The sequence below is a fragment of the Panthera leo genome, chromosome D1 (assembly GCF_018350215.1).
Source record: "Panthera leo isolate Ple1 chromosome D1, P.leo_Ple1_pat1.1, whole genome shotgun sequence".
NCBI lineage: Eukaryota > Metazoa > Chordata > Mammalia > Carnivora > Felidae > Panthera > Panthera leo.
In genome coordinates, this window is record NC_056688.1 from 97,989,761 (window position 1) to 98,014,001 (window position 24,241).

At 39.2% G+C, this 24,241-nt stretch overlaps 1 protein-coding gene across 22 annotated transcripts in view; it reads right to left on the reverse strand.

Moving 5' to 3' along the window:
• PHF21A (PHD finger protein 21A) overlaps positions 1–24,241 on the reverse strand; it is a 195,038-nt gene that overhangs the window by 18,128 nt on the left and 152,669 nt on the right. For all 22 annotated transcript variants that reach the window (XM_042904276.1, XM_042904289.1, XM_042904286.1 and 19 more), the window contains 4 exons: positions 23,123–23,416; positions 3,640–3,738; positions 1,044–1,095; positions 177–256 (listed from right to left, as the gene is read on the reverse strand). In XM_042904276.1, the coding sequence (XP_042760210.1) occupies positions 177–256; positions 1,044–1,095; positions 3,640–3,738; positions 23,123–23,416 (525 nt within the window). The remainder of the gene's footprint in view (positions 1–176; positions 257–1,043; positions 1,096–3,639; positions 3,739–23,122; positions 23,417–24,241) is intronic.

The window sequence follows — 24,241 nt, forward strand, 5'->3', positions numbered from 1 at the left end:
AGCAGTGAATAATAAAAATGAAACAGGATGATCAGCTGGAGAAAAACCCATCATTTCGCAAAGCGGGCCAAGTACAATCAGGGTACTGCTCTTCAGCAGGTTTTCAGATGGGAGGTGATGGAAAAAAATCATAAACAAAACTAGAACAGGAAGGGCCAAGCTCTGGCCAGGAATACCTCTGGCTCAAAGACTGCTCCACTGTATACTGGATTGGCTGTTGTTCTTCTTTTTCGCTCTTGCCTCTTGCTTTGGATTTCTTGGGAAAGCAAAAGGTCTGAATTAGAAAAGAGATATGGAGAGCCTCAAAAATTTAACTTCATTTTTTATCTTTTGGCTTTCCCAGGACAAATCAGAAATGGGGCAAATCTCTTTGTTTCACTGCAGCCTCAGCAGAGGCAAGCATACCACTGGGAGCAAATAATGTAGGACCATCTATGCTCACCTCTCAGAAAGCGAGACCATGCTGTCCTATAATGTGGCTCTCTGTGACCAAGAGCTTAACAGTGGACAGCGTGTGTAAATAAGCTATCCTCATCTATTTTTAGATCACTTTAATATAGGGGTGGATGAACTTTATCCATAGACCTGGACTGAATAACCATAGTTCACCATTCTTGAATTAAATGACTAGGACAGGTATAGCCTGGTAACTGTTCTTAGGATTCTGATAACCTAGCGTGACTGAAAAATACAGACAGAGACTTGTCAGAGGGGCATTTGATACTCCATGCGGTCAGGAAAAAAAAAAAAAAGTCGCTTTAATCCAGGCAAGTGGGGAGTCTCCCCTGGACAGCAGCGTGGATCACCACAGGGAGGGGAAGGGATGAATATTAGATAGAGGAAAGGCAAGTTGGACTCCAAAGGAAATAAAGTCCACACTAGTTGAATCATACTCTGTTGGCGTTTCAGTGTTCTATATATCTTAGCAATAAAGTCAACCCCATTTTCTTTTCTTTTTTTTTTTTTTTTTTTAAGTCAACCCCATTTTCAAGAATAAAGCTCTGGGCCAGAAATAAGGCAGCACCACAAATATCTTCTCTTACCTTCTAGATGGTCATGTGTTACCAATCCTAGAGACACCATGAAGGCAAGTTTCTGTGCCAGAGAAACAAGAATGCGTTTCAGTTTGGGTTCTCACAAAGCCAACTGCATGTTCCTAGTTAGACTCCTAGGCAAAGCCAGTCCAACAGGCTTGGACTGGCTGGTCACTTGAAGGAGGCCGAGATCAGGTGACCAAAGAACAAACACCTTCTAGAGCCGCTCTGGAGGCTTTCTGGTCTTACGGGGATCAAAAGAGAAGGACTGGGACCTGCATGTTCCACTTTCTCAATGACAGAGATCAGTGTCTTTGCGTGACCTAAGTTTTGTTGTTGTTGTTGTTGTTGTAGTTGTTGTTTTCCAAAAAAGCCTCTTAGATAGGAAGACGATATCACACTCAAAAACATGCAGAGGGTTACAAAGAGCTTCCCAAACAACAAGCTCCAAATTCCAAGTACTTCACTTGTCCTGACAGGTCAAGGGTTCTAACATTGTTACTGCCAATGACTGGACAGTGCTAACTTCAGGCTAAATGAGTTTTAGGAACAACAGCAGATGGTTCTGCTTCATACTATGATTTTTAAATGAAACGTGGACCTAAAAATTACAGAGCAGTCTCTCTTTGGAGACCACTCTCAGGGCTCCATCAGAAGTTAAATTGATTAGAATACTGAACCCCAAAGCTGGAGCATTAGACGCTTAAAGTTGGAGGGAGCAACATACTGATTCCTGTTTTGCTCTGTGGTTACATGTGGTCTAGAAAGCACATCTTTGCCTGTGGTTGCTATCTATGCCCAATAATACATCATCAATTTCTCTCACAGATAACAGAGAACATCAGCAGTTGTTAGGAGACATATTCCTGTAGAGTTGTTTATATCATAGTTTGGTCTTTAAAAATCCCGACCTATTCAACAGCAACAAGATCTATTCAACCCTCAACATTCAATACAAATGATATTTTGGCCTGAAGTGACAGGTTCAAGCTATTTAAGATACTGAGTGTTTTAGGAAGAAACAGTCCCTGAACAAGGCACTTGAGAACACAGAAGTGTCCTTTAGTGGTATCCTTAGAGTTCTGAAGAAATGTTTTTATTTTATTTCTTATTTAAAAAACAGGTGGGCACCTATCCCCCTGACAGCCAGGGTACGTCAGCAAGGAAAAGCACTCTTGGGACTTGCTGCCATGCTGAAATAGCATACATTTTGTGATTGCCAATTAACTACATTCCTGCTTTCCACGAATATTCTTCACAACCTAATCAAGATTAGGAGGCTGTCTGCCAACTGTTCTCTGTTAATAAAACAGTATGTGGACTGACATTCAGAGGCAGCTTCTTTTGATCAAGTAACAGTACTCGTCTTGGCCAGTCACATCCAACTCATCTTTGCCAGTCTAGATCAAGCTCACAAAAAATTATTAAGTGAAAAAAAAAAAATCTCCTCTCCTCTGGAACAGATTTTCAGTGATAAAGAGAATAAAAAGTTGTCAAGAACTTTTGCCTCATCTGTGTATCACACGTGTGCCAGGAACTAATTTATTCTCTTTATGGTAGTGATTTCACCAGTCAGAAGGTGAAATATACAAGACTACACATGGTGGTACTTGCTTGCCCACACTGGGCAACTAACGTAAGATATCCTTTGGTTTCCTTTGATAATTTTCTGGATGACTTCGTAAGGTCCTCAGCAATTTGCATCACTGGTCCTTCTTTCTGGCTCAAGTTTTGGTCTCTTTTTCAAAGATATATTAAAAATTAATCCATTTCATATCAGAAAGAATTATAATTTATACTTGTTTTAGAAAAACCTGCACCCAATAAATCACTGCTTTTAAAAAAAGGACATGAAGCTTTGATGGCTTCCTGCCACGATCTGAATGGTTTCATTAAAAAGAATGCACTGAGGATACAGGGAAATAGAGTGTTGGTCTAATAAAATCCAACTATTATATCTTCATCATCGTATTACCTGCACACATTTTTCTTTTAGAGCTGCTTATGCAAAAGCCAAACTAAAAAATTCCCTCGTCTAAGGGGACACGTGAATTTACATTCTGTATTTGTACCAGTCCTGTTTACTATGTGACTCTGTAATTCTATCCTAAGTTATGGTACATATGTTACTATTTTCATCCCTACTTTTATGCTTCAATGAACTTCTTTTAGGCTACTGGTTTATCTGGGATTTGAGAATCTGGTGCAATTTAACAGTAGTAACAAAAGTGCACATGTAACAACTATAATCAATAACATAAGCAGACCTCAGCTGAGTGAACTGTAGGGACCTCTTAGAAATGCTGGCTGAGACAACACATAACTATCATGAGGAATGCAATGGGATACCTGGGAAAATGATCACTAATCTTACATTTCAAATTTGTAACATGTGCATGAAATGTCTGTATGCCAGCTCAGGGACATGCCAGGACCCACTCTTAATCTACCTTAGGCCAAACTGACTTGGCAATAACATTACTGAGTCGTGTGGAAGCACAAGAAAAGGAAAATCAAGTGATTCAGAGGGCAGGTGTCTCTCCTGGTTTATGAGAATAAGTCACATCTCATAGACTGAGCCATGCCTTTGGAGGGCTAAGCCTACCTGAGGGTTCTCCTCCCGTTTTGGTTTGGGTGCAGCAGGTGGAGTGATGGTACGGCTCTCTGTTTGTTTCTCATCGGTTTCCGTGTGGGATTTAATTGTCTAAGGAAGGAAAAGTAAATGAAAATTCAGAATTCGTTTTTCGTTAAAAAAATGAAAACATAGTTTGTAGACAACAAAGAAGGAAAAAAGAACATACTCAAATTGGAAACATATTAATAAAAGAGATAATATGGATTATATTTTGGAAGGCCCTAGTTGAAATAATTAAATTGTATAACTAGGATAGATATGAATCTATAACTGTAATAGTCTAAACTACACAAAAAGAAAAATCCACACTTTAATTCCTCTGTATAAAAATGAGTATAGGCTGCTCTGATTTCAATGTATTTTAGGATGTAGGGACAGTTTTCCAGAGCAAGCCCATTCTTATTACACATAGGTCAAGCTCCAGTCCACTGCAAGCTTAAGATCTGAATAACGTAAAAAAAAAAAAAAATCTTGCATACACATTCTTCTCTTTCCAATTCCGATCATCACCTAAGAGAAGAGGCAGAATTACCCTCACTTGGGATATTTAACACCTGCCTGTAGCATCCATTAGAGGAGAGATGTGCTTGCCAAGAAAAGGTCATCTTGTAAGAGGCTAACAATCCGATTACCCCCAACTTTGTCTTCCAGATGCATCCATTCCGACAAAAGAACACCAGTATTGTTATCATCTTTAAGAACAAATGGCACCTAGCAAACTGGTAGGCTCAGTTTGCATTACTATTCTTATTATGATCCAGTGGCTAATTCATTTTACGAACCCCTCTGGAAATACTGAAATGATATTAGAAAAGTGGATACAAAAACTGTGAACACAAACCTACTTTACTTTTTCAAATAAAAAACACGTGGATGCTAATGGTCTTTTTGTATAGTAACAAGAAATTAAATGAGGGTAAAACTGTGATTACTAATGAGTAGGATTCTGTCCTGTGAGCAGGACAGCAAAAGTTCTCAAAAATCATTATGTCGTGAAATATGTTACTAGATCTGAAGAACACATACAATCACAAAGATCTTTCACTTTCTTTCCTAGCCACTTCTGTATTTTCCTTCTGCTTCTCATATTTATTATTTTAGGAGAATGTAAGCATCTGCCATTATCAATACTGTGGCAACCACTGTTCTGGGGCAAATGCTGCCTGATTTTTTTTTTTAATGTTTACTTATTTATTTTTGAGAGAGAGAGAAGGAGCAAGGACATGTGTGAGCAGGGAGGGGCAGAGAGAGGGAGACAGAGAATCCCAAGTGGGCTCCGTGCTGTCAGTGCAGAGCCCGATGCAGGGCTCGAACCCACAAACCGTGAGATCATGACCTGAGCCCAAACCAAGAGCTGGAAGGTTAACTGACTGAACTACCCAGGTGCCCCATGATATTTTATATTTTACCAATGCCCTATTCTATTTCCTTCTCTATGATAAGCTACTTGAGAGAAGACACTGTTCTATACACATTTGCAGTCCTCTGTGCCTACCTAGTACAATGCCTTCCAGAAGAATCACGTACTTCTCTCTCACATTTTTTTTAACCAAAAAGGACACATTTCCTCCATAAAACAAACCACCAAATACATCTATAAGGGTACACGATGGGGAAGTAGGTTATAGTGTCATCTTTAAGGGCCTGGGTGTCCAGAAAGCTTATTTTCATAGCTTTCTGAGTGAGGAAGGGCAGGAAGTTTGAGGGAGGGGAGATAAGAGAAGGTCACCTGGAAGGGTCTGCTGATCCACTCCAAGGTTGTGTGAAATTTTGGGGGGTCTCTTGGTTCCACCTCTAAGGCTGAGTGACACACACAGTGGCAATGCCTCTGGGAAAAGACAAGCCAATTCCTCTCCACTAAGAGTTGGGAGTTGAATTCAACCCAGTTGAATCTGGGTTCAAATTTGCTCTCTCATTCAAGAAGAGTACAATTATCTCAGGGTTGGATAAAAAACACCAAAAGCATCCAAACAAAATTAAAACAATAAAAAACACTGGGGAGACATCTTTCTCTCATGGAGCTCCTGCTCGGGAGAAACCAGGCCATGCTGTGAACAGCACTGCGCAGAGGCCTGTGCGGTAAAGGAACGAAGCTCCAGCCAGCAGCCAGCGGGCAGTGAGACCTGCCAACAACCATGGGACTGAGCTGGGAAGTGAATTATCCAGCCCCCAGTGGAGCCTTGAGAGGACTACAGCCCTGGCGTACAAGTTTGAAAGCAAACTTGTGAGGGACCTTGAGACAGAACCACCCAGCTAAGAGGCAAACTGATTCCTGACCCTCACAAGCTATAGGGAATAATAAAATATTTGTTGTTTTAAGCTGCTTAAAGCAAACCAAAAACATTAGGGCTGGGGGAGTGACAGAAATGGCAGAACAGGGAGCTCTAAGAATTAGTCCTTCCACTGAAGCAATCATTAAGCTGGCAAAAACAGAATCCGCTTTTTAGAATTCTGGAATCTAATAAAAACCTTATAGCAACCAAGGGGACACTGACTGAAGAAAGAAACTGCTAAATTTCACTAAGAAAGCATTTTTTCCTTACCTATCTACAAATCCCCATTCCACAGCTTGGGCAGAGGCTCTGCAGATGGCAACCTGTGTTCCCAGCGTGGCTTGCTGGTGCTAAGGGAAACAATATGGACCTTCTAAAACACCCGTGGTTGGGCGTTTTGATCTGTGTGGTGGTTCCCTGAGGACTGGTACAGAGGCTGACCTCTGTGTTGCCCACCTTATTAGGCCAAAGTGGCTTTCGGGGTGACATCTGATGAAAGCATCTAAAGATATATGTTACCCATAGTCACCTGGTGTAAGGGAGATGGTGGATGGAATATACAGCAGACAGACCCAAAGGCCTGGGAAGGAGGAGGCTGAAGAAGACGACTCCTGGAAGAGTGGTGGCTTTCAAGGGCTATCACATATACTGGGGCATCCAGAATGTACTGCACATTCCCAGGGCTAGATGCATGTTTAGAAAAGATGTGAGAGAACTCTAGGTTTGCACTGCTGGCTGATCTTTGAGCTGTATCCAAGGAAGAGGTGAAGGCTAAGGCAGAGTTACAGGTGGCCTGGCTTAGAACTGACGAAGTAACCCTGCTCAGAGCCAATGTGCAAGGACTGGGAAAGTTGTGTTGTGTCTTTTTAAAAAAAATTTAGTTGTTGTTATTATTATTATTATTATTATTATTATTGGTTTTTTTGGCTCCAGTTGTTTAAGAAAATCTGTCAGGTCACTAGCTGACCACTGAGACAACAGAACAGAGAGTTCAGTGACTATACATGACAAGAAATACAGTTTTTGCAAAAACAGTTTGGTAAAGGCACTAAACAGATAACTGCAGTCCTCAACCAAACCCTGGGGTGGGAGGAGAATCTAATCTCGAGTTATCACATTGTAATTTCAAAATGAAGAGTTTTCAACAAAAAATTGGAAGGCATACAAAGAAAACAGGAAGGTATGGCCCATTTGTAGGGAAACAAAATCAACAAAAACTGGCCTTAAGGAAGCCCAGTGCAGCCCTGGACTCTCTAGAAAAAAAACTAATTAAATATGCTCACAGAGCTAATGGAAACTATGGACAAAGAATTGAAAGAAACCAGGAGAACAATTTCTCACCAAAAAAGACACTACCTATAAAGAGATAGAAATTATGGAAAGGAACCAAATAGAAACTCTGGAGCTGAAAAGTATACAAGTTGAGATGAAAAATTCTCTAGAAGGGTTCAGGCAAAAGAAAGAATCAGTGAAGTCCAAGACAGGACAACGGAAATTGTCCAGTCTGAGGAACAGAAAGGAAAAACATGAAGAAAAATGAACGGAGCCTAAGGGACTTGTGGGATATCATCAACATATGCATTATGCATTATGGACTCCCAGGGGGACAGGACAAGCAGAGAGAGAGAGAGAGAGCAGCAGAGATAATACCTGAAGGATTAATAGCTCAAAACTTCCCACACGGGATGAAAGACAGAAATCTACACACCCAAGAAGCTCAGTGACATCCACGTAGAATAAACTCAAAAGACATTCACAGTATGTGGGAAAATGGCAGAGCAGGAGGCCCCTGAGTTCTCCCTGTCCCCACATTTACAACCAGATTTTAACTACATCCAAGTCAATAAACAGGAATGCAATCTGAAGACTGGAGCAACACATTCTACAACTAAATATAGAGAAGAAGCTGCACCTGAAAGGTCAGGAAGGTCAGAAAGGCAGAGGGAGGCTGCCGGCAGGAGGGAGAGAGCTGTGTGCAGGAGAGAGAAAAATGGGCCCTCGTACCAGGGAGCTCACATGTGGAAGAATGATCTCCATAACATTTGGCTTTAAAAACAGGGCTGAATTCCATGAGTTTTAAAACCAGTGGGACTTGGAGCCTGAAGCTTTAAAAGTCAGCTGACTCAACACTGGGTGAGCCAGGGTGAGGGTGAATGAAAGCTGGGTCGCCACCCTTAAAGAGAGCAGGCTGAGCCAAGAAAACATAAAAACGGCAATTTGCACAACACAACGCTGGGGGCAAATGGGAGACAGATCCGCTCACATTGATTTTGAAGTGTGTTGGGGGACTTCTCTGAAAACGAGGGAGCTGGCAGATGCCATTCTCTCCACGCCCCTCCCCACCGCCGCCAACCCGCAGCATAAACAGAGCCACCTGCGGGAGGCAGCACTGCATAGACACTTGCTACCTAACCAGCTGGCAGGGGCACCACACCCACGAGCTCTCCAGAGGACTCATCCACTCTAAGCCTGCTAGCCTTGGCCTTGGGCTCAGGGCAAATTTTGTTAGTGTACATGCCCGCCCAGCCACTGAGTGCACAGCTGCCACAGCATGCCCTTGCCATCGTGCACCAGGCCCAGCTGTGCCCACCTCACTCCCCTGGCCAGCCTGGCACGCAGTCCCCAAATGCTTTGGGAGATTCCCCATAGGACAGGACTAGTGGCCCAGCGCAAATTGTGCTAACACTACCATCCCCCTCACAAGTTCCCCAGAGGGCACGACCTCTCAGATGTGGTCTGCTTGGGTCCCACAAACACCACAGACAGCAAGCACAGCCCACAAGAGGCGGAGAGTCAGTACAGACGACTGCGGTGAAAGGAAAAGTGACTCAGACACAACAGCAGGGCGTAAGCAACACACAGGATACTCTCCTGAAGTGCCAGGTTCTGGTGAACAGGGGACACTGCACTGCAGAGGGCATTCTAGGACCTCTTCTTCATACAGTCACTACTTTCAAGAGCAGAAGACACAGCTGACTTTCTTACACACAGAAACAGAAAAAGAGAGGCAGACAAAGTGAGAGACATTTATATATCTGAAATGAAAGAACAGGACAAGGCCATGGTCAGAGATGTAAGCAAAACAGATATAAGTAACACGTCTGACAAAGAATTTAAAGCAATGATTATTAGGATATGCGCTGAACTTGAGAAAAGAGTGGAAGACCCTTAACATGGAGATAAGGAATAACACAGCAGACATAAAGGGCTCAGTAAATGAAAAATAGGTTGATGGAATGAAGAGAGGGCTGGAAGAAGCAGAAGAATGAATTAATGACCTAGAACACAGAGTAATGGAAAATAATCAAGCTGAACAAAAGAAAGAAAAAAGAACTAGGCAAAATGAGAATACACTTAGAGAACTCAGTGACTCCATCAAATATAGTAACAGTCATAGTGTAGGAGTCCCAGAAAAAGAAGAAAGAGAAAAGGGGGCAGAAAACTTATTTGAGGAAAAAGTATTTGAAAACATCCCTAATCTGGGGAAAGAAACCGATATCCAGATCCAGCAGGCACAGAGAACTCCCGTCAAAATCAACAAAAGCAGATTCATACACAGACATATTATATTCAAATTGGCAAAAATAGTGATAAGAAAAAAACTTTAAAGCAGCAATACAAAAGAAGTCAGTAACTTCCAAGGGAAAACCCATAAAGCTTTCAGGAGATTTTCCAAAGAAACTTTCCAAGACAGAATGGAGTGGCATGATATACTCAAAGTGCTGAACGGGAAAATTCTACAGCCCAAAATACTCTATCCAGCAAGGCTATCATTCAGAATAGAGAGATGAAGAATTTCCTAAAAAAACAAAACCAAAGGAGTTCATGACCACTAAACCGGCCCTGCAAGAAATATTAAAGGGGACTCTTTGAGTAGAAGGAGAGACCAAAAGTGACAGTACAGAGGTAGGAAACACAAAAGAAGTAAAAGTGAATATTTCTATTAAAAAAATCAGTCAAGGAACTCACAAAAAAAGGATGTGAAATATAATGACATATACCTAAAATGTGGGTAGGAGAGTAGAAAAGAATGGGTTCAAACTTAAACAATCATCAACTTAAAACAGACCGCTATATGCAGAAGAGGTTATATACAAATCTAATGGTAACCATATATCAAATACCACTAATAAATATGCAAAGAATAAAGACAAAGAAATCCAAATATGTCACTAAAGAAAATCAGCAAAAGAAAGACAAGAGGGGATCAGAGAAAATCTTCAGAAATAACCACAAGACAGGTAATAAAATGGCAATAAATATCTATCGATCAATAATTACTTTGAATATAAATGCAGTAAACACTCCAATCAAAAGAAACAGGGTGACAGAGTGGATTTAAAAAACAAGGCCCATCTATATGCTGTCTATGAGAGACTCATTTTAGGCCTAAAGACACAGGCTGGAAGTGAGGGTATGGAGAAACATCTATCAGGCAAATGAAATGGAGGTCAAAAGAAAGCCAGAGTACTAATACTTATATCAAATAAAATAGACTTTATTTTTTTAAATTTATTTATGTACTTTGAGAGAGCAAGCAGAGGAGGGGCGAGAGAGAAGGAGAGAAAGAGAATCCCAAGCAGGCTCTGCACTGTCAGAGTGGAACCTGATGTGGGGCTCGAACTCATGAACTGCAAGATCATGACCTGAGCCAAAACCAAGAGTCAGACGCTTAACTGACTGAACCACCCAGGCACCCCTAAAATAGATTTATAAAACAAAGACTGTAACAAGAGATAAAGAAGGACACTATATAATAATAATAATAATAATAATAATAATAATAATAATAAGGGTACTATCTAACAAGAAGATATAACAGCTGTAAATATTCATGCACCCAACAGAGAGGCACCCAAATCTATAAAACAGTAACAAACATAAAGGAACTAATCAATAATAATACAATAATAATAGGGGACTTTAACACCTCACTTACATTGACAGACAGATCATCCAAACAGAAATCAACAAGGAAACAGTGGCTTTGAATGACACACTGGAACAGATGGATTTAACAGATATATTCAGAACATTCCATCTTAAAACAGCAGAATACACACTCTTTTCAAGCGCACACAGAACATTCTCCAGAATGACCACATATTAGCCCACAAAACAAGCTTCAACAAATTCAAGAAGATCAAAGATATACCACTCATCTTATCTGACCACAACTTTATGAAACCAGAAGTCAACCAACAAGAAAAAACCTGGAAAGATCACAAATACATGGAAGTTAAATAACGTGCTACTAAACAATGAATGGGTTAACTAGGAAATAAAAGAAGAAACAAAACAGTACACGGAAACAAATGAAAAAGAAAACAATGGTGCAAAACCTCTGGGATGCAGCAAAACAGATTCTAAGAGGAAAGTTTACAGCAATACAGGCCTACCTCAAGAAGCAAGAAAAATCTCAAATGAACAACCCGACCTTACACCTAAAGGAGCCAGAAAAAGAACAACAAACAAAACCTAAAACCAGTAGAAGGAAGGAAATAATAAAGATTAATTAAGCAGCAATAAATGATATAGAAACTATAAAAAACAATAGAACAGATCAATGAAATCAGGAGCTGGTTCTTTGAAAAAAAAATCAGTAAAATTGATAAACCCTTAGCCAGACTTACCAAGAAAAAGAGAGAAAGGACCCAAATAAATAAAATCACAAATGAGAGAGGATAAATAACCACCAACACCACAGAAATACAGTTATAAGAGAATATTGTGGAAAGCTATATGCCAACAAATTGCATAACCTAGAAGAAATGGATAAATTCCTAGAAAAATATAAGCTACAAAAACGGAAACAAGAAGAAATAGAAAATTTGAACAGACTAATAACCAGCAAAGAAATTGAATTAGTAATCAAAAAACTCCCAATATACAAAAGTCCAGGGCCAGAGGGGCTTCATGGGTTAATCCTATCAAACATTTAAAGAAGAGTTAATACCTCTCCTTCTCAAACTATTCCAAAAAATAGAAAAGGAAGGAAAACTTCCAAATGAGGCCAGCATTATCCTGATACCAAAACTGGATAAAGACACCACTAAAAAACAAACAAGCAAACAAACAAACAAACAAACTACAGGCCAATATCCATGATGAAACTAGATGTAAAAATCCTCAACAAAGAAATAGCAAAACGAATTCAACAATACTTTAAAAAAATCATTCACCACAACCAAGTGGGATTTACTCCTAGGTTGCAAGGGTGGTGCAATATTCACAAATTAATCAGTGTAATGCATCACATCATAAGAGAAAGGGTAAGAACCATAAGATCATTTCAGTAGATGCAGAGAAAGCATTTGACAAAGTACAACATCCATTCATGATAAAAACCCTCAACAAAGTAGGTTTAGAGGAAACATACCTCAACACAATAAAAGCCATATATGAAAAAGAGAGCTTTTTCCCCAAGGTCAGGAACCAGACAAGGATGTGCACTCTCACCACTTCTATTCAACATAGTACTGGTAGTCCTAGCCATAGCAATCAGACAACAAAAAGCAGTAAAAGTCATTCAAATTGATAAGGAAGAAGTAAACCTTTCACTATTTGCAAATGATAAAGGATTATCTGATAAAGGACTGGTATCCAAAATATATAAATAACTTATAAAAGTCAACATCCAAAAAATAAATAATCCAATTAAAAATGGGCAGAAGATATGAAGAGACATTTCCCCAAAGACGACTTTCAGATGGCCAACACATTACATGAAAAGATATTCACCATCACTTACCATTGGGGAAATGCAAATCAAAACTACAATGAGATATCTCCTCACACCTAGCAGAAAAGCTAAAATCAATAACACAAGAAACAACAGGTGTTGGCGAAGACGTGGAGTAAAAGGAACCCTCTTGCACTTTTGGTGGGAACGCAAACTGGTGCAGTTGCTCTGGAAAACAGTATGGAGGTTCCTCAAAAAGTTAAAAATAGAATTACCCTACAATCCAGTGATCACACTGCTGGGTATTTACCCAAAGAACACAAAAACACTAATTCAAAGGGATACATACACCCCTATGTTGGATAAGTGGACAAAGAAGATATGGTGTGTGTACACACACACACACACACACACACACACACACACACACACAGAATGGAATATCATTTCGCCATAAGAATGAAATCTTGCCATTTTCTTTTTTTTTTTTTTTTTTATTTATTTTTGGGACAGAGAGAGACAGAGCATGAACGGGGGAGGGGCAGAGAGAGAGGGAGACACAGAATCGGAAACAGGCTCCAGGCTCCGAGCCATCAGCCCAGAGCCTGACGCAGGGCTCGAACTCACGGACCGCGAGATCGTGACCTGGCTGAAGTCGGACGCTTAACCGACTGCGCCACCCAGGCGCCCCTGAAATCTTGCCATTTTCAATGACATGTATGGATCTAGAGAATATAATGTTAAGCGAAATAAGTCAGACAAATACCATATGATTTCACTCATGTGTGGCATTTAAGAAACAAAGCAAATGAGCAAAGGGAAAAAAAGAGACAAATGAAGAACCAGACTCTTAATTATAGAGAACAAATTGATGGATACTAGAGGGGAGGTGGGTGGGGATGGGTGAAATAGGTGAAAGGGGTTAAGGAGTGTACTTGTGGTGAGCAACAGGTGATGTATGGAACTGTTGGCTCACTATATTGTACCCCTAAAACTAATATAACACTGTATGTTAACTAGCTGGAATTAAAATAAAAGCTTAAAAAATAAAATAATTAAAATTTTAAAGATAAAAAAAATAAAATGTGTGTTCCCATAAAAATGATTAAAAATAAATAAAATAAAAGAGATTCACAGTGAGACACATTGTAGTCACACTGTTGAAAGACAAAGGCAAAGAGAGAGTCTTGAAAGGAGTAAGACAGAAGTGATGCATCACACAGAAAAGGTCCTCAATGTGGTTAGCAGCCAACTTCTCCCCAGAAACCAGAGGCCAGCAGCAGGGGGATTACATAAAGTGCTGAAAGAAAATCACTATCAACCAAGAATGCTATATCCTGCAAAAACCTAAGGAAGTTCATTGCTAGTAGATCTGCCCTAAAAGAAATGCTAAAGGAGTTCTTCAGGCTGAAATAAAGACACTAGACAGTAACTTCAAGTCATACAAAGAGATAAGAATTCCAGTAAAGGAAACTACACAGGTAAAAACAGAACCCAGTATTTTTGTATCTTTGATTTGTAACTTCTCTTTTAGTTTTCTGTATGAGTTAGAAAAGAGATGCATAAAGCAATAATTATAAATCTATATTAGTGGGCATACAATGTACAAAAGATGTAAATCTGTGACAACAGAAAGGAGGGGCAGAGCTGTATAGAACAGAGTTTTTGTATACTATTAAAGCTAAGCTTGTATCAATTCAAACGACACAGTTAAAGATTTATGAATGTTAACTGCAATCCCCATGGTAACCACTGAGAAAATAACTAAAATGTACACAGAAAAGAAAATGAGGGCATCAAAAGTATGCACTAGAAAGAAAAACCAAACACAAAAGAAGGCAGTATTGGAGTAACTGAGGAACAGAAAAGACATAAGACGTATAGAAAACAAATAGCAAAATGGCATAAGTTCTTTCCTATCAGCACTTTAAATGTAACTGAGTTCAACCCACAAATTAAAAGACAGAGAGTGGCAGAATGGATTAACAAAACATGATCCAAAATATACGCTATCTATAATAGACTCATCTCAAAGCCAAAGATACAAAAAAGTTGAAAGGCAAAGGATGAAAAAAGATATTTCATGCAAACAGTAACCGAAAGAGTACAGGGATAGCTATACTAATGGTTTGCCTTAAGTCAAAAAACTGTTACAGGAGACAAAGAAGGTCATTATATATTGATAAAAGGGTCAGTTCATTACGAAGACACGATACATTTTAAATATATATGCACCAAACAACAGAGTCTTAAAATATGAAACAAATATTGACAGAACTGAATGAAGAAATAAAATAGTTCTATAATAATAATAATTGGAGACTTTAATACCTCACTTTAAAGAATGGAAAGAAGGGGCACCTGGCTGGCTCAGTTGGTAGAGCATGAAACTCTTGATTTCCGGGTCATGAGTTCGAGCCCCACGCCGGGTGTAGATTACTTAAAAATCTTTTAGGAAAGAAGGAAGGAAGGAAGGAAGGAAGGAAGGGAAGGAGGGAGGGAGGAGGGAAAAAGAAAAAAGAAAAGAACATGTAGACAGAAGATCAATAAGGAAATGGAGGACGTGAACAACACTATAAACCAACTAGATCTAACATACATATAAAGCACAGTCCACTCAACAACAACAGAATACACATTCTTCTCAAGTATACATGACACATTCTCTGGAACAGATCATGTTTGAGGTCACAAAACAAATCCTAATAAATTTCAGAAGACTTAACATACAAAGTATCTCATCTTCTCTGACCACAAGAGAAAGAAGCTGGAAATCAGTAATAAAGGAAAACTAGAAAACTTAAAAACGTGTGGAAATTAAACACACACTCTTACATAACCAATGGGTCAAAGAAGGAATCACCAGGGAAATTAGAAAATACTTTGAGAGGAATGAAAATGAAAACATAATATACCAAAACTGATGTGATACAGTGAAAGCAGTGCTCGGGAGGAAATTTATAGCTCTAACAGTTTACTTAAAAACAAAACAAAACAAAAGAAACAAAAAAACAGATCTCAAACCAATAACCTAACTTTAAATGTTAAAGAACTAAAAAAACCTTAAGAAACCAGAAAAAAAACAACTAAAGCCAAAGCTAGCAGAAGGAAGAAAATAATAAAAGTTACAGCGGAAATAAATGAAATAGAGAACAGAAAAACAATAGAATTAATGAAATCAAAAGTTTATTCCTTTTTCTTTTTTTTCTTTTTGAGAGAGAGAGAGAATGTGTGAGAGCGAGTGGGGGAGGGACAGAGAGAGAGGGGACAGAAGATCCGAAGCAGGCTCTAGCTGACAGCAGCGAGCCCGACGCGGGGCCTGAACTCACAAATCCTGAGATCATGGCCTGAATCGCAGTTGGATGCTCAACCAACTGAGCCACCAAGGTGCCCTAAAAGTTTATTCTTTGAAGAGATCAACAAAATTGAGAAACCTTTAGTTGGACAGACTAAAAAAACAGAAAATGCAAATAACAAAAATCATAAACACAAGTGGGAACGTTGGGTGTAGATTACTTAAAATTCTTTTAGGAAGGAAGGAAGGAAGGAAGGAAGGGAGGAGAGAGGGAGGGAGGGAGGGAGGAAGGAAAAAGAAAAGTTAAGAAAGAAAAGAACATGTAGACAGAAGATCAATAAGGAAATGGAGAACATGAACAACACTATAAACCAACAAGATCTAACATACATATAAAGCACAGTCCACTCAACAACCACAGAATACACATTCTACCTATCTTACAGAAGAAAAAAAAAAGGATTAGAAGAGAGTACAATGAAGAATTACCAACAAATTAAATAATATAGATGCAATGGACAAATTCCTATAAATATAAAAATTACCAAAATTGACTCGAGCACTGGAAAATCTCAACAGACCTGTTACAGCTAAAGAAATTGAAACAGTAATCAAAATCCTCTCCAAAAAGAAAAGTTCAGAATCAGCTTCACTGGTGAATTCTACCAAACATTTAAAGAACTAACACTGATCCTTCTCAAACTCTTCCAAAAAATAGGAGAAAAAAATTTCCTAACTTGTTCTATGAAGTCAGCCCTACCTTGATACTAACGCCAAAGACACCACAAAAAGAGAAAATTATAGACCAATGCCCCTTATGAATATAGTGAAACATTCTTTCAATTTTTTTTAATGTATCTAATTTTGAGAAAGAGAGAGAATGTGAGCAGGGGAGGGGCCGAGAGGGGGAGAGAGAGAATCCCAAGCAGGCTCCACACTATCAGCACACAGCCAGATACAGGGCTCGATCCCACAAACCGTGAGATCACGACCTGAGCAGAAATCAAGAGTCGGACGCTTAACCGCTGAACTACCTAGGCGCTCCGCCCTACAGTCAAAAATTTTTAATAAAATACTAGCAAACTGAATCTAACAGTATATTCAAAAGATACACCATGACAAAGCAGAACTTATCCCAGGAACGAAAGATGTAAGAAAACCAATGTAATATATACCACATTAGTAAATGAGGGCAACTCTTCCCCAACACATGATCATCTCAATAAATGTAGAAAAAAGCATTTGTCAAAATCCAACATTCATTCATGATAAAACACTCAGAAACCTAGAAATAGAAGGAAACGTCCTCAACTTTATAAATACAGGGTATTTATGAGAAACCACAGCTAACATCATACTTAACAGTGAGAGACTGAATGCTTTCGCTCCGAGATCGGGAACAAGAGAAGTATGCCCACTTTCACCATGACTATTCAACATTGTGGTGGTAGTTCTAGTCAGAACAATTAGGAAAGAAAAGACATAAAAGGAATCAAAATTGGAAAGGATGATGTAAATCTATCTCTATTTACAGAGGATCCTACATATAGAAATTCCAAGAATCCACAAAACAACTACTAGAGCTAATAAAAAAATTCGGCAAAGTTGCAAGGTACAAGATAAATGAGCTGTATTTCTACATAACAGTAATGAACAATTGCAATAGGAAATTAAGAAAACAATTACATTTATAATAGCATCCCAAAGAATAAAATACCTAGGAATAAATTTAACTAAGGAGACAAAAGACTTGTGCACTGCAAATTATAAAGCACTGCTGAAAGACATAAAACTAAATAAATGGAAAGACATCCATGTTCAAGAATTGAAAATTCCAACAGCTTTTTCTTGTCGGAAGAATCGGCTTTTCCAATTCTCAAAATCACGCAGGAATTGCAAGGACCCCTGAATGGCCAAAACAATATCGAAAAAGAAAAACGTTGGAGGACTCACACTTTCCAATGTCAAAACTTACTACAAAATTACAGTAATTAAGAGAGTGTGGTAGGTACTGGCACAAAGACAGAGCTACAGACCAAAAGAATAGGATTGAGAGTCCAGAAATAAATCCACACATCAATTGCCAATTGGTTTTCAACAATGGTGTCATGATCATTCAAATGGGGAGAGAACAGTATCTTCAACAAATGGTGCTGGAACAACTGCATATCCACATGTGAAATCATTAAGCTGGACCCTTTATCTCATACTACATACAAAAATTAAGTCAAAATGAACTACTAACTTAAATTTAAGAGCTAAAACCGTACAACTTCTTAGAAGAAAAATTAGGTTATGGTAAATCTTCATTATCTTAGATGTCAGCATGGATTCCTAGATAGGACACCAAAAACACAAGCAACAAAAGAAAAAAACAGATAAACTGGACTTCATCAAAACTGAAACGTTTTGGGCATCAAAGTACATTATCCATAAAATGAAGACAACACAGGCTTCCAGAAAAGAAAAAGTGAAAAGACGACCTACAGAATGGAAGAAAATACCTGCAAATCATGTATCTGATAAGAGTCTAGTATCCAGATTATACAAAGAACCCTCACAACTCAACAACAAAAAGACAAACAACCCAATATAGAAACTGGCAAAGAACTTGGATATTTCTCTAAAGAAAATATACAAATGGCCAAAAAGCACATGAAAGATGTCCAACAACAACATTTATCACTAACAAAATGCGAATCAAACTCACAATGAAATACCACTTCACACCTACTAGGATGGCTATAATTTTTAAAAAGGGAAAACAGTAAGTATCACCAAGGATGTGGAGCAAACAGCAGGCTCACACATTGCTGGTGGGAATGGCAAATGATTCAGCTGCTGTGGAAACAGTGTGGCAGTTCCTCAAAAAGTTAAACACAGAATCGTCACATGATCCAGTAATTGTACTCTTAGGTATGTATATACCCCCAAAGAATGGAAAGCAGGTATTCAAACAAATGTTTGTACATAAATATTCACAGGAGCACCATTCCCAATAGACAAAAGGTAGAAATAACCCAAATGTCCATCAATGGATGAACAGATAAACAAGTTATGGTATATACATACTATGGACTATTATTCAGCCATTAAAAGGAAATGTACTGATACCTGTTATAATGTGGATGAATCTGGAAAACACTATGCTAACTGAAAGAAGCCAGACACAAAAGGTCACATATTATATGATTCCATCCAAATGAAATACCCAGAATAGGTAAATCTAGAGAGACAAACAAGCAGACTGGCAGCTGCCAGTGGGAGGGAGAGGAGTGGATGGAGAATAATTACTGACTAGATACTGGTTTTTATTTTAGGGTAATAAAAAGGTTTTGGAGCTAGACAGAGGTGGTGGTTGCACAACACTGTGGATGTACTAAATGCCACTGAATTGTTCATTTCAATGTTCATTTTTATGTGGTATGAATTTCACCTCAGTTAAAAAAAAAATGGGGGAAAACCAAAACCAAAAAACAAAAAACCAAAAATGGAGTAAGCTAAAAGTCTGGTCTCTATCAGAGATTACAAACTATTGTCCAGAGATGAAGTTGCCCTGCAGATATTTTTTTGCTTTACATAGTGTTTAAACAGTTACCAGTATTTTTAAAACTAGGTGACTTCTCAAAACATCGGGATCTCTGGCCATTCTTGGAAATATTTCTGTAGGATAAAAACTGGCTATTATCAAGCAGTAGTTGCCTCCTGAGACGGTATTACTTTCCCATTGACTACAGTCTCTTCCACATTCTATGGTCTTCCTGATACCAAGGCCAAATTTAAATTTTGTCATGCTTGCCTCACTACTTTAAACAGAAACTAAGAATAAAAGTGGGATATCTCTTACACTCACGCTCCCACTGAAAATTGAAAAATAAAAGTCCATGTGTTTACTTCCAGCCTGCTTTACTCATTTGTATTTACTGCTTCACACTCGTGACTATTTGAATTTAGAAATCTGGTTCTTTTTGGTTACAAAGATAGAAATCAAACGCTCCGAACAAGATTAGAATTAGGTTAACCATTTACACCCTGAATTCCAAATTCACCTTCTGAGACTTGGCTGCATGAATAATCAAAGTTAGTCACTTGCAAATAAATACATGCCCAAATAGTTTCACCAATCGAGGTTGAATAAATTTGGATTGAAGAAGGCAAAGCAAAATCCATCTCTGGTCACTCGGACCTCTTTTCCCTGCTAGAGCACCAGTGTTAAAATGGAAGGTGAAGAGTTACCAGCTCACGTTTACTAAGAGGGAAGAATGGAAGTTGAGGAGAATACGTTGGATGATATTCTCATCTTGGAAGCACTGTTTAGATCCTGTTTAGAGGATCTTGTGTAGGTTCCTATCCAAGATACACAGGGAACCCAGCACTTTTTTCTCAGTAGCTTAGCCTTGGGGACATACACAGAGGTCTTTGTTGCAGGGGTGGGCGTGGTGGATTAAGAAATGAACATAATTCCTGAGAACTAACTGCATCAGGCGCAGTCTAATGGACTTTAAATTAAATGCTTTAGCTCATTCCATCATTAACAGGTGTTTAGCCCCATTTTGTAGAGTGCTAGAGAGGACAGGGACATAAAAGTCAGCGGTATGGGGGCTGTAAGTCTGGTTCCATCTACTTTTCTGCCTAGAACATGTTTCCAGCCTCAAAGCTCTTCAAACTCTAGCACTCATTTTCTCAGAGTCGCAGTGTAATGTGGCTTCTAATGAGGGTAAGACAGGGAGCTCTTATCTGGGCTGAAGGAAGTTGGCAACGCCTGACAGGGGAAGAAGTGAGGCACTATTGTTGTAACTGACACTCCCTTCTTCCTTTTCTATGCCAAGGTGGGAGGCCTTTGAAACTATACAACTTGCCATGCTTCCTCCCCCGGAGGCACAGCCTCCATACCTGTTCGAAATGCACTACAGATTGAGCTCTGTGAGGGTATAGGCTTTCATTTATCCACCCTTGTATTTAGGCATCACACTCGGCATAGCAACTGGCACGTAATCAACGTATTTTTATTAAACGAATGTTATCATTCGTTCTAAAAGAACGAATCTTCTAAAAGAAACAGAAGAAAGCAGAAAGGAACCCATCTAGCCTTGTCACATAGAGAATGCTGGACGCAGGTTCTGGTAACTCTGTGAGCAGACGCTGAGTAGTACTTCTGTGGCTACATATTTACATTGCTTTACTCTTTAGCCCATCTCTGAGATCCCCTAATGGCTATAAATGTGATACTGGAAATGAAACACAGAAGAGAAAAGAAAGATAGCAGAAAGATCTAAAGTAAGAAAATTCTGAGAATGGAGTCCAGTCTAAAGAGCACCCCTGCTGACTGAGCTTGCTAACCTGCAAGCCCGTTATGGCAGGTGGTCTGCTAAACTAAAATAGCAACGGCTGATTCCTCTATTAGATGAACAAAAAGAGAGACCATGGAATTTACTGCTTAGAAAAGCTTTTTCAAGATTTCCTGAAAACCTTTTTACAGCATTATAATTAAAATTAAAAGCTCTATTAACATATAAGTCCAAAACATGAAAAGATATTCAACATCTAACGTGAAAAAAAGCAAGTTACAAAATATAGATTGTTTTTTTTGCTTTAAAAATGTATTATAGAAAATATGGAGGAAGATAATCTGAACTGTTCATACTGTTCAAGAGTCAGGAGTTAGAATTATGGGGAAGTTTACTCTTCCCACACATTACGGGGTGGATGCACTTTGTACATTATATAGTTCTAGAATGTTAGAATTTTCTTTCATAATTAATATGCATTATCTCAGATGTGATCAGAAAAAATAAGAAATGCAAAAATAAAAGGAAACTGAAAAAAAATGTCCCCCAAAAGTATCTATATCGAAAGAGAGGTCAAAGAAAAATACTATTTAGTAATCTAAAGGAGTGTTTTGAAACCACCTTCTTTGGAACTCTAAGGCCCCTCGTGTTCTTTGAGAGCCAGCACGGGACACGAGGGGAGATGATCTCCAGACATGCCCCTACCCAAACTTGTCAGCTTCAGTATTTTACTTTTATGTTTTAATAATGAAGTTCTGCCGATAATGAGTTTAAAAGCTCATTATCTAACACGGTGTATCTAAAAAGGTGTAACTATTTCTGAAATGTTCCTCAAAGCACTTTCTGGGGTCTGAGTAAGCTTTCCAGGAAAACAGATGTGTTTTCCCTTGTGTTTTCTGAGCACAAGATTTTAATACCTAGCTTTTTAGTGGAAGGTCTGCTGCATTTATGAGCTGTCTGGATAGAAAGCCGGGTGCTCTATGCATAAGGATCCTCTGTTCAAGAAGGCCAAGGCAGCAGGAAGCCTCTCATACCCCACCATCTGGCCAGCCTCTCTGAATCATGGTCAGCCATCCAGAAGCAGAAGATTCAGGATCACTAGAGACTATTTTCAGATGAATGAGAACTCAAGCCTGAGCAATTAGAAATAGGTCAATGACTTTTTAAAGCAACTTTCTTAAAAGACGATGCTTTTCTTTGCAAAATTCTTTTCTCATCACTGGTCTTTCTTTAAATAGAATATGGTAACTGCCTATAAATCCTTTTCCTTGTTTTTAGAAGTCTTCTGTTACAGAACTCGTAAGTATTTTTGGAGGTTACTTGTATTTCTCTAGCCTTGAATTCTTAAGAGAAAATCTGACTTTAGAAATATAAACGAGAGGCTTCAACATCTGAGCTAAAATAAAATGTCTGTATTCTCTAGAGTTAAAAAATGCTTTTTAGAAATTTTAATTTTTTCATTTGGCTCTTCATTATCTGTAATAACCAGGGGAAATCTTTCAAATGAAATCCTTTCCCTTGTTTTGTTTACTCTTCCTGACTTTCACAGCCGTATCTTCATCTGGATTCTTATTGGGCCGAAACTAATAAGGCATTTTCTCTGCATTATATCTCTGTGCTTCCTGACTGAGACCAGCAGAACCCATCTGTGAATTTCTGCTTCGGAACCAGCAGGGGGAGCTCACTCACACGGGAATCTGAATCCCTCTGCGCAGGGATGGTGGGAAAAACAACCCGACTTTCTTCAGTAAGACTGGCCCTTTTGCATTATGGATAAACCATCACATGATAAGCAACAGGTTACGGACAGTGGTGCTGAGATAAAGAGAAGAGTTCTTGAGAGAATGTATTTAGAGACAGCCCGGCCTCAATGGCAAGGCCACTGTCCCCAAGCAGATGCACACTCTGCCTGTACCTGTTTTTCAAGGCTTGGCTTGCTAAGCTGTACAGTCTGAGGTCCAGCGAGTCTGGTCCCTGGAGTAGCTATCACAATGCTGGTGAGCTGGGCCATAGGGAACGTTTTGGCTATGGTTGCAGTCTGCCCATTGACGACACGGACGGGATGGATGGAATTCTGGGAGGTAGGGAGGGTCGTGGGGGTGAACTTGGTCAGCATGACAGGCCTCTGGATAAGTTGAGGAGCTGCAAGCATGGGAGGAGGTGCTGGGGCAATAGGAATGTTATTCTGGGCCACAGGCTTGGGTCGAACCTATGGGGAAAGAGAGAACAATTACTGTATTACTTCAAGAAATTTCATAAGCCTTGTAAGTCTAAAACATTGCCAGGTCTTTTATACTATATATGTGAAATGGTATTGAGTACCAATATTTATTAATATTCATTTTGGTGTTATTAGTCCTATACATATCAGGATATATAATCTTATAGAAGACTCGTCAGCTCTTAACGGTGTCCAAACGCTACCCTACAACATGGTTCTTCTGGATCCAAACCTTAGCTCCTTCTCCCATACCATGCTGCTTCCTCAGGTTGAGATCAAATGCCTAATCCAGAGACTGGTCTCACCCAGAACTTGTGCCCAGTATGGTAATAATGCGGCCATCGATCTTAATTCACATTCTAAATTTCTTCATGTCCATGAATTCAGTTCAGCCCAGCTCCTTGCTCTCTAACTCCCTGGTCTCGGCCACTCCCTCTCTAAGTCACATTTGTGGACTTCCTCTTCCTCTGCCCAATCCTAAACATTAAGTATTTCTCAGAGTTTTGTTCTGGAACCTCTTTTTTCCCCAATCTTCTCACTCTTCCTGGGGTTTTTCACCCATCCCATGGCTTCAGTTACCATCTATATGTACTGAAGACGTCCATCCACACTTGCATCTCAGGACCAGACATTTCCGAATATACTCAACTTCCTGGCATGTATCTCTACTTGGAAATCTCATAAGAGATTAAAAATCAGCATGTCTAGGGGTACCTGGCTGGCTCAGTCAGTGGAGCATGAGACTCTTGATCTCAGGGTTGTTAAGTCCTAGCCCCATCCATGTTGGGTGTGGAGATTACTTAAAAATAAAAT